Below are 10,078 nucleotides of genomic sequence, written 5' to 3'. Positions count from 1 at the left end.
CACACACACACACATACTGGACATACATACATGAAAAAAAAAAGTTTGACAGTTTACGTCTGTAACAAGCAATTTTAATATTTTTTTAGATTATTTGCTTACGTACGCAGTCATTAGTTGCAGACCTAATCTTAACACCACAATTGGTTGTCAGTCAGGCAGTACAATGTAGATTCTATGCCATATGGGCTGTCATCTAGCTTTTATGAGCCACATCTGACTGTGAGACAGGACAACTGTGAGAATGTTGGATGTTGAAGCGCAGGTGGTGCATGCAGGGTTTGGTCTCACTGAAGTTGACTGTAACTTGATTTTTATCAGTATTCGGCTGTGCGTTTCATCATGGCCCTATCACCCGAGAAATAAGGGATTACGGATAGAGGACCTCACATAACTTCGAGCCACTTTCATATTCCACCCTTGACAAGCCTTTCTTGAGTTTCTGTATTTTCTGGTGGGGATGGAGGAGAGTGTGGCAGCTGGTGTCTGGCCTGAAAACATTAAACTGAAACTCCCTGAATTATCAACGTTGCATCTCCGCATCCATGCCCCAGAAAAATAAGATTGGACATTTTCAATCTACACCACCCCTCTGGGTATCTAGACTGCAAGTTATTACCGGGAACTGCTGAATATGCTGGCGAGGTGAACATTACAATCATGTTTTTCCTGATAAGGCAGTGTTAAAACAAACAAAAAGCTATCCTCTCCCCCATCTCCTCACCGCCCAAGGTCTTTGATTGAATTGATCTCTATGCAAATACTTCGTTTTTAATATGTCCCATTTTCATAAAAACAGCAAGAGGAAAGATGTAGCGGCTCTCACTCCCTCTGCAGATGGAGAGATAGCAGAACGGCGATACCTATCTCCATAGCCATATATTGTTTTGCAGCTGCAGCGCTGCATGAAAAGCAATAAAGAGCCTCTACAAGCCAATGTAATTACACTGCATCCCCGCCATACAAGACTCTCTATTAGAACAATGGCATTGATAGGCATTGCGCTCTGTACCACAAAGTGACATTAAATCATAATGAAGCCACTATATTTTAACAGGCAAGTGCGAATGGGGCCAAAATAACGCGCTTCACATATCAGCGATGTGATAGGAAAAGAAAGAGGCAAGCATGAGTGAGTGACAGGCTCCATCTCTCTATCAACTTTCTGCTGCTGCTCTGATGGAGAACTGCAAAAGTGAAGTGCAGTGTGTGTTTTCTACCTTCTCGTGTATCTCCTGTGTGGACTGAGCATCACAGAAGGCAACAGTTGCCAAGTCTTTCAGAATGGGCATCTCCACAGTACAGTCGCGCCCGTCCAGAAGCGCCACCAAGGGGCGAGGATGCATTGGCCCGTTCATGATTTGGGGCCGAATACCTTGGGAGATAGATGAAGAAGAGAAGGAAGATTATTTTAGCTATTAGTACAAGTGAATACAGAAATAGTTGTTTCAACAAAAAGACCCTATTTTTGTTTGATCAAATATAATTTGTCATTGTTGGGGTTGTATTATAAGTTTCAGGGGTGGTTATCCCAAAAACAATCTGCAAGGCTAGATACCACTAGGTTTGAGTGACATATTCTCATCTCCTAATTTGGGTGAACACACCCTTTAAGTTTATATTTTCTTTTCTATTGGTGATATGGTTAAGACAATTATGAAGACGATTCCAAATAAAAATAAATTAATATACAATTAAAAATGCAAATAGACAAGCACACACACATTCTACAGGAAGAAACACCCACTGTGCAAAGAGTCAAATTATCAGACTCAAAATCAGAAAGTGACATTCTCCTGCCAACTGAAATCAACTCTTTTCATCACTGTTTTCTTGAAAAATAAAAGACCAAGAATTAAATGAAAATAACCTCTTGTGGGTGTGAGGGTGCCAATGTGCTGATTAGGATACAGCAGGAAGCAGGGCTTCTCCAAACTACCAAGAAATGCTCAATAAATCAATGCACCTACTCAGAACTAGATTAGACCAAAGCCTCACTTACAGGAATCCTCTAGCTCCCAAACACTTACATCACACACGTCATGCAGGTTCTCTCACACACACACACACACACACACACACACACACGCACACGCACACGCACTTTATACCTTAATATCAAGAGTAATATATTCCCTTCTGTGTAAGAATGACAACTGCACACTAACATGCATACACTATGTTCTCATTTCTCAGTTCAAGGGAGAGAATCCTACATTTTCCTCCGTGTGAGTGGAACCAGCAACTGTGGAATAGAAGAAGAAAAAATAGAAAAACTGCAAATTACACCTTTAGAAATGAGTTTTGCTGCTGCCCAGCCTCAAAAGAGTCATGTATCATTGAAGTGAAGAGCGTTAGAGAAAAGGCTACAAGCTTGAAACAACAAACCGCCAGCCAACTCACATCCCTACTTTAGCGCACTTGACAAAGTGTGTGTCGCAATTCTGGCTTGGTCTCGACTCTTTCTTCTTCCCTGTTGCCACTTTTCTCACTTAAACTGAAGAGAGCCAAGAAGAGCCTAGCTCCCCAGTGGGCCAACCTTCTCACACGTCCCACTGAGGAAGACGTGTCTCACTGAGAAGACAGACAATTACGAGCCCTGCTTCATACAATGTTAACAAGAGAGGAGCATCAATATTCATGCTGCTTCTGAGCGGTGCGCAGCTTAGAAGCCAGCGAGAGGATGGATGGACCTGAGAAGGAAAGCAACTGTTCCCTAGTGAGTACTAGTGCCCTAACACCGCACAGGTCATGATCTTCTCTCTAATTCAGCAACTATGAATATGTCCAAGATGACAAAACAGGTCAATCCAAAAGCCAGCAAGATCCCCTATGGGTGTTTCTGTGGGATTTCATGACATCACCTTCTTATCTAGTGTTTTACTGCTCTCTTCCAATTTGCTGCTAAGATCAGCATCTGGATGCTCTAAGAGTCTAAGAGTGACCTCACTCTTTGCATGTGTGAATCCAGGGGTGTGCATCTGTGTGCTGTTAAAGTTTTCCTGAAGATTACAATGACGTCAGACTCCATCAGATTTAGGGACATGCTCTGTGGGATTACTGCATCAGATGGAGCTTATTAGTGCAGATAAAGGTGAAATTAGGAGATTTAAGATTGAGAAAGTTGCACAAACAGGCTGAGACACAGAGTAGGGAAACAAACAGGTGGGAGGGGAGGAAAAACAGCGAGACAGGGAAAAGGGAAATTAAAATGTAAAACAAGATTTAAAAAAACAACAACTAAATACTGCCTGTTAGCCAATAGAGCTCCCAGGAGACATATCAGAGAAGAAGAGGAGGATGAAAGGAGAGCGAGTGAAAGCACATAAATGACAGGAGAGAAGAATGCAGATAAAGCGGACAGAAAGCGGGCAGTCCAGCAGCGTAGCCTCTCAGGGCAGGGGGAGGATTGAAGCGGAGGTGTCGTCTCCTTATGCCTTCCACTTATTGTCATGGTGATTAGTTAAGAAGCTTTAGAAGCCAGTTTTAATGCACTTGGTTTTTGGCACAGTCGCAAACGCCGTTACCCCCTCTCGCAGTCTTGGTGCAAAGGGGCAGAAGAAATGTTTTCTCTCCAGACAGACAGACAACCACTTCCCCCCCTCCTTCTCCTCGCCCACAGCCCACGACCAACCACCATCACTGCCTCCACGCCTACTTATCACACTCGCTGTTCAAGACGGGTGACATGATGGCGGGAAAGGTGAGGCGTGGCGACTCGGCTGTCTGGGCCAAATCTGCAACTGACAGCACGTTGAATATTAATGGTGGCAGCTGGGCGGTAAAGAACGAGTCCGTTACACCAAACTGAGCAGAGTGTTTTTAGAATTCCTATCATTTAGTGCCTGACCACATCTTAGACGGTGCATACATTCTGGTGCTGAAATGATTAGCAGATTATTCTATTCCATCAATCAATTATCAAGCAATCTGGAGCAATTAGGATAAGCGATTAATCGTAACTCATTAATCAAAGAAAAATACAAAACATTCACTGGTTCCAGCATCTAAAATATAAGGCTTATCTGCTACTTTGAAGACATCACCTTGAGCTATTTAATTAAATTGACTTTTTCCACTAACTGCTGACATTTAAGGACTATACAAATAACCCATTTATTGTAAAAGCAATACATCAACTAATCAATAATCAAAACACTCTCCAGTATTTTAATTTTCAACCCCACAGTATGTCAGCTCGATGGATTTGCATAAAATTACACTTGACACAATGCCAAGCTGACATATAAAGTTATAAACAAAAGTTGTTGTGAGTGATGTGTTAACAAATAGTCCCACATCCAGACATTGTGAGACATTAACAACATAACGCTATCATTAGCATTCATTTTGAATGTTAAAATGCTTCAGCCCACAGATAAGTCCAATATTCACTTCCCTTTATTTTGGTCTCACACCAGCTAGTTGCCAACTAGACCTGCAATTTAGTGGCGGGCAGATGCATGGTGGGTTCATCAGAGTTTGTTTGGTTTTTACTGCACTTTTATGATTGAGTTTGAGCAAACAACTAAGATAAAAGAGGCTAGGGCTAGAGATGTTAACAGATTTCAACACTCCAACCAACCTCTTTCACAACACAGTCATTTGATTCAAAGATGACATATACAAAATATTGATGAAGGTATTGCAAGGTTTGCAACATGCCCAGTTCTCCTAGACTCACAAAAAAAGATCCAGAACACCCATAACCTTCCCCCTGCGTCATGTAAGACAGCAGTTACTGGCATACAGATAACAGACAGCCGTGGGTGTGTAGGTGAGAGAATCTGTGGGTGAGGCAGTAGGAGAGAGGAGCAGCTGGCAAGCTGCGTCGAACCCTCAGGCAGACGTTAGACAGGCTGAACTCCATGAATCATCCAATGAGTTTCTCTCTGACCTTTTGAGTCTCCTACTCCTTCAATCTCCCTCTTACCGACTCTTTCTCTGTTACATTTCGCCACATTGTCAGCAGCGTTGCATTTTTACCAGGTCACTCCCTGTATGATAGCATCTTCTGACAGCTCTTCCTATCTGCCGATGTCTAGCTCTGTATCTGTGTTCGCCCACCGCGTATCCACTTCTTCTTCCTTAATCTCGCTTTTCACGTAAGATTTCTTCCCCACCTCTGCTATCATTCCTTAGCTGTAATCACTGCCCTCCTTACTCATGTCATCCTGACATTCTTTCTCCTTTTTTTACATATTTTTTTCCTCTTTCCATCACTCTTGCTCTGTCTTTCTAGGAGCCTGTGTGTGTGTGTGTGTGTGTGTGTGTGTGTGTGTGTGTGTGTGTGTGTGTGTCCTCCTGTGTGACAGACTGATTCTCATTCTGGTGATTTTGATGGAGAGGAGATGATGTATTCGGGCAAGGGAAGAGGTGACAGGCAACACTCCCCCTGTGGTAAACTGACAGCATGTACATCAAACAAGTCTTAACCAGAACCACTGGGCTTGTCAGCTGCACAAAACCTGGGTTCTTATGCATTCACACACAGATGCATGCAACACCCTTTTCAGCTCCTTTTCGCTCATAATTAACTGGAATATTGTTTCATGTTTTAGTTTATTACATGTGGTTGTTAAAGCACCCATATTATGCTCATTTTCAGGTTCATAATTGTATTTAGAGGTTGTACCAGAATAGTTTTACATGGTTTTATTTAAAACCTGTTTTCTCCCTGTGTTGAGCTCTGTTTTAGCTATAGAGTAATACATCTCACTTCTTTACTATCTTTGTTAGGAGTCGCACATGCGCAGTAGCTAGGTAATGATAACATCAGCTAGCTAACTGTTTTTCCAACTTTGGTCAGTACAAGGCAGAGACTGGGAGACTTCTTCTAAATGAGAGCCACATCTGGAATACTTTGCAGAACAGGGACATGGAAGTAGTTTTTTGTAGATTATGTTGAAATAATGTGTGTTGTTGCAGTGTTTTGTGTCTCAGTGTCTCTCAAAACAGCATGGATGTTTTATTCCAAGTTTGTAGTCGTGTGGAAGCACCAGAGACACAATATCACACCCCAAATCCCAGAAAAATTGAATTTTTCACAATATGAGCACTTTAAAACACCATTTTATACACATAAACTGGCTCACTTTATTAGATTTTGCACCCATCACCTTCACCGAATATGAGAAGTGATATTCTTTAAAGGACAATTCCGGTGCAAAAGGAGCCTTGGGGTTAAAAACACATGGGTACCGAGCTGACTGTTCATGGGAACCAGTCAAACCACAAACGCCGTGCAGCCAGTAACATGGCTCAAGCACGGTGTTCGCCGTTCGATTGGTCATGACGGTTTTCCCAAGATGGCGCCTGCCTGTATATGCGAACAGTACAGTGTTTATAACCTATCTTTTTAATAAACTGTCTGTACACTTACAAAGTTCTCAATGCTTTGGTTTACATATATGGACCCTCATTGTGCTACCATACAAATGTGGTGCTATTTTGACTACTACTAGCGTTACAAGCTACTTAGCGATTTGCGCTCAAACTGGTCACATTCGATTAGCATGAAAACATATCCCAGAAACCGGTCGACTCGGTACCCATGTGTTATTAACCCCTAGGTTCATTTTGCGCCGGCATTTTCCTTTAAGCTTTTTCTAATGTGACCCACAATTTATTGGTCAAGAAAACAGCTACAACAACAACAACTATATTACGTGAATGTGATAAATACAACGCATCAAATGTCAACAAATGCACATTGAGGGCAGGGGGCTGTGGAGTTTTGAGGGTCACGTCAGAACTGCAGGAAACAAAGTGCTCTTAATTTCAGTAATTAATCGGCCTCATTTCTATTCCTCTGTGTTTTTGCTTCCTCTGCTTGTTGCTAAACTGTTGCCAGGCTGCGAATGTGTGTGTGACAATTTGAGACTAGTACATTTTCACAGAGAAGCAACTGCTGTCATGGGTATACCTCCCAAAGGAATAAATGCATTTAACACATGTTCACACACATACACATCCCCAACTGATCTACTCTGTCAGGTCTAGGGCTGCAACTCATTTTTTTCATTAGCGAACAATCATTAAAATCAATAAATGGGAAAAACCAACCCTTCAACAAATCAGTGGCACAAGTTACCAGAGCTCAAAGTGAAGTGAATATAAAAGTTTTCCATGAACAGCTGCATCCCGCCGATCTTTCTGTACATGTTGCTCATTTTTATCTCCTAATGACAGGACAAAATACCTCTGCCTAACTGCTTAACATATTTGCACTAGAAACAATAAGCCCTCTCTTGTATCATATGTTTGTGGTAGCGGTGTACTTTTAATGGAATAAAAGCTTCCTAAAAGCTCTGAAAGATTTATTATGTTGGTTTCAATATGATGAAATGGGCCTTGAAATTGTTAAAAAATAATATCCATTACTGTTAGATATTATTTTATTAAAATATTTCCGAGGCTCTGAAGTAAAAGGTTGTGACTCCAGTTAGGACTCTAAAAACAGAATATTTTTTTCAATTAGATCACACAACAGTTGTCAAAAATGAGAACTGGGTCAAAGAGACAATAATTTTGGAGATCTAGGTCTCCAATCAAAGGACTTAAACCACTTGATGTAGATTCCTAGCATTTATGAGATAGGACTATCTTTTTTTGTTGTTGTTTCCCGATCTCTCTTAGTCATCAGTATTTTAATTCTAATCATTTCTGTAGACAGATACTTGTGGAACCGGGCTAGGAACTGCGGTTCCTAAGCCAGCAACACTTAGTCAGAGTCTGGCAGCAGGACGCAGCAGAGCGGCGCAACGGGAGATGAGGCCAGAGTTTCCATTATGTGGGGAAGGGAGCTAGGAGTTTCTTCCTACCGCTGGCCTCTGCTGCTGGTGTTATGTTGCCTCCATAAGGGAAAGAGAGACAGAAAGAGATGAAAAAGAAAATATGTAGATGAGAGAAGAGAAAACAGCAACACAAGTTACTTTAGTGGTAATGGGAAACCAAATACTACACCATGCTATCATCTTCTGCTGCCACAGGTTACCTAGCAACACCAAGCGGCTGTTTGCAGGTGGCTTCTTATTGACAACAAGGCTGGATGGGGGTGGCTGCTCTGGTGACCGCCAACAGTTACAGCCATTTAACTGTGCCACCCTGAGCAGCACTGTGTTGAGACATGACCCATATCCCCCAGTTTACACAGGCAGCCAGTCAAACAGGAGGAGGTTGTGTGTGGTTAGAGGAGCATGCCCATGGAGGGGCGATAATATTATTATTATGGTTCTGTTTGCTGGTTCCAGGTTGGCAAAATAGCTGAATTTGCTGTTATATCTTTTTATTAGCAAAGAGGAATCATCAACATATTCTAATTGCAGGTTTCTCATAATAAATCAGCATGTATTGTTGCCATTTGAAATCGGCTGTAGTGAATTAACAATAGCTAACTTGCCAAAAGTCCAAATTAAAACTTGGCTGCTCTCTGCTAGACAAGGAGTAATTTATTAAAAGAAACTTTGACATCACTTGCCATTTGTGAGTTAATTTTGTGGTTGTGCAGTTCAGCAAGATCAACACAGTGGTGGGATTTCTCTAGTGAAACAATCTTGCTAATAGCACCCAGTCAGTTTCAGTAGTTTTAACTTGCCAGTTAACTTTCATGCATTTATCACTAATTGTTGCTTACTCAATTCATAGATATGACTTGGGACTTTTAGTTTTTGGAGAAAGTAGCTTGAGAAATACGATGTGCACGAAAGTAAGTAACCTTGACCAACTATTTGTAAAAGGATTTTATAGTAAGATTCTACACTATATTTACATTCAAGAATATGCTGTCAAACCTCAACTCTACTCCTGAGCAATGTATGCAACCATGTGTGCAAGACAAAGTGACATCTGCATGAAGACACGGACACAACAAGAATGCACTTGCATGGATATGGCAACCAATGAATAGGAACCCACATACAACCTTGGAGCGCTGCCAGGAGCTTGACTGTGGATTAACAGAGAAGTTTGGCATTATGCACAGATGTGCTTTTGGGTCAAACAACACTTTGTTTTCCTTGCTGGAGTTTCCTCCCTATTCATGGCACTCTGCCAGAGTGTGTACTGAATTACTCATTTACTACTTTCCTCCTCTTAGACACACACACACACACACACACACACACACGCACGCAAGCACGCACGCACGCCAACGCCAACTTAATGAGAGTAAGACGGAAATCATGTTGTTTGTTTCAAAAAATGTGTGGACTTTAGGCTAAAGTGTGCACCCTTTTGCCAGAAATCTAGGTTTAATTTTCGACCCAGCCTTACAATTTGACAAAAAAAATTGTTCTGTTGTCAAATGTAGCTTTTTTCATCTCAGGACTATTGCTAAACTAAAATCCTTCCTCTGTCGTAAGGACTTGGAGACTTTTATTCATGCTCCTATTTCGTCTCGTACTGACTACTGCAATTCCTTGTACTCTGGGATTTGACAATCATCTTTATCACGCAGGCAGCTTGTCCAGAAGCGGCTGCTAGAATGTTGACTGTTACCAAAAGGAGGGATCATATCTCCCTGATATTGGCTTGTCTTCAATGGTTACTGGTGAAATATAGAATTGATTTTAAGGTAATGTTACTTGTTTTTGAGGCATTAGATTGATTGGCCCCTTTATATATTGCTAATCTCTTTACCCTAAATCACTCTTCTAGGAACCTAAGATTGTCTCATCAGTTCCTTTTAGCTATTCCACAGTCTCAAATTAAAAAAAAAGGGCGATCTTCTCTGTTGTGCCCCCAAGACTCTGCAACAAACTTCCCTCATTTTAGGGTCTCCTCTACTGCCGAGATCTTTAAGTTTTGTTTTAAAACCCCGTTTTTGTTTTTTGGCATATGATTTAGTTTAGGGACATTGGTATAGAAGTGTGTTGTTTGTATGATGTTCATTGTGTCTATATTTGTATTGTCTTCCTTTGTTTTTATAACATAATATAACTTTATACAGCAACAGCCCTTTGTTCAGCCTAGGTTGGATTTAAATGTACTTTATAAATAAATGGACTTGAGTTGACTTGACACACACACACACACACACACACACACACACACACACACACACACACACACACACACA

General features: G+C 41.3%; 1 protein-coding gene across 8 annotated transcripts in view; it reads right to left on the bottom strand.

Annotated features, from left to right (window-relative positions):
- Positions 1–10,078, bottom strand: part of ctbp2l (C-terminal binding protein 2, like) — a 93,092-nt gene that overhangs the window by 17,257 nt on the left and 65,757 nt on the right. For all 8 annotated transcript variants that reach the window (XM_034861485.1, XM_034861490.1, XM_034861486.1 and 5 more), the window contains one exon: positions 1,221–1,375. In XM_034861485.1, the coding sequence (XP_034717376.1) occupies positions 1,221–1,375 (155 nt within the window). The remainder of the gene's footprint in view (positions 1–1,220; positions 1,376–10,078) is intronic.

This window comes from Etheostoma cragini, chromosome 21, assembly GCF_013103735.1.
Source record: "Etheostoma cragini isolate CJK2018 chromosome 21, CSU_Ecrag_1.0, whole genome shotgun sequence".
Lineage (NCBI taxonomy): Eukaryota > Metazoa > Chordata > Actinopteri > Perciformes > Percidae > Etheostoma > Etheostoma cragini.
Note: the sequence above shows the minus strand (reverse complement) of the source record. Positions and strands in the feature narration are given on the sequence as shown.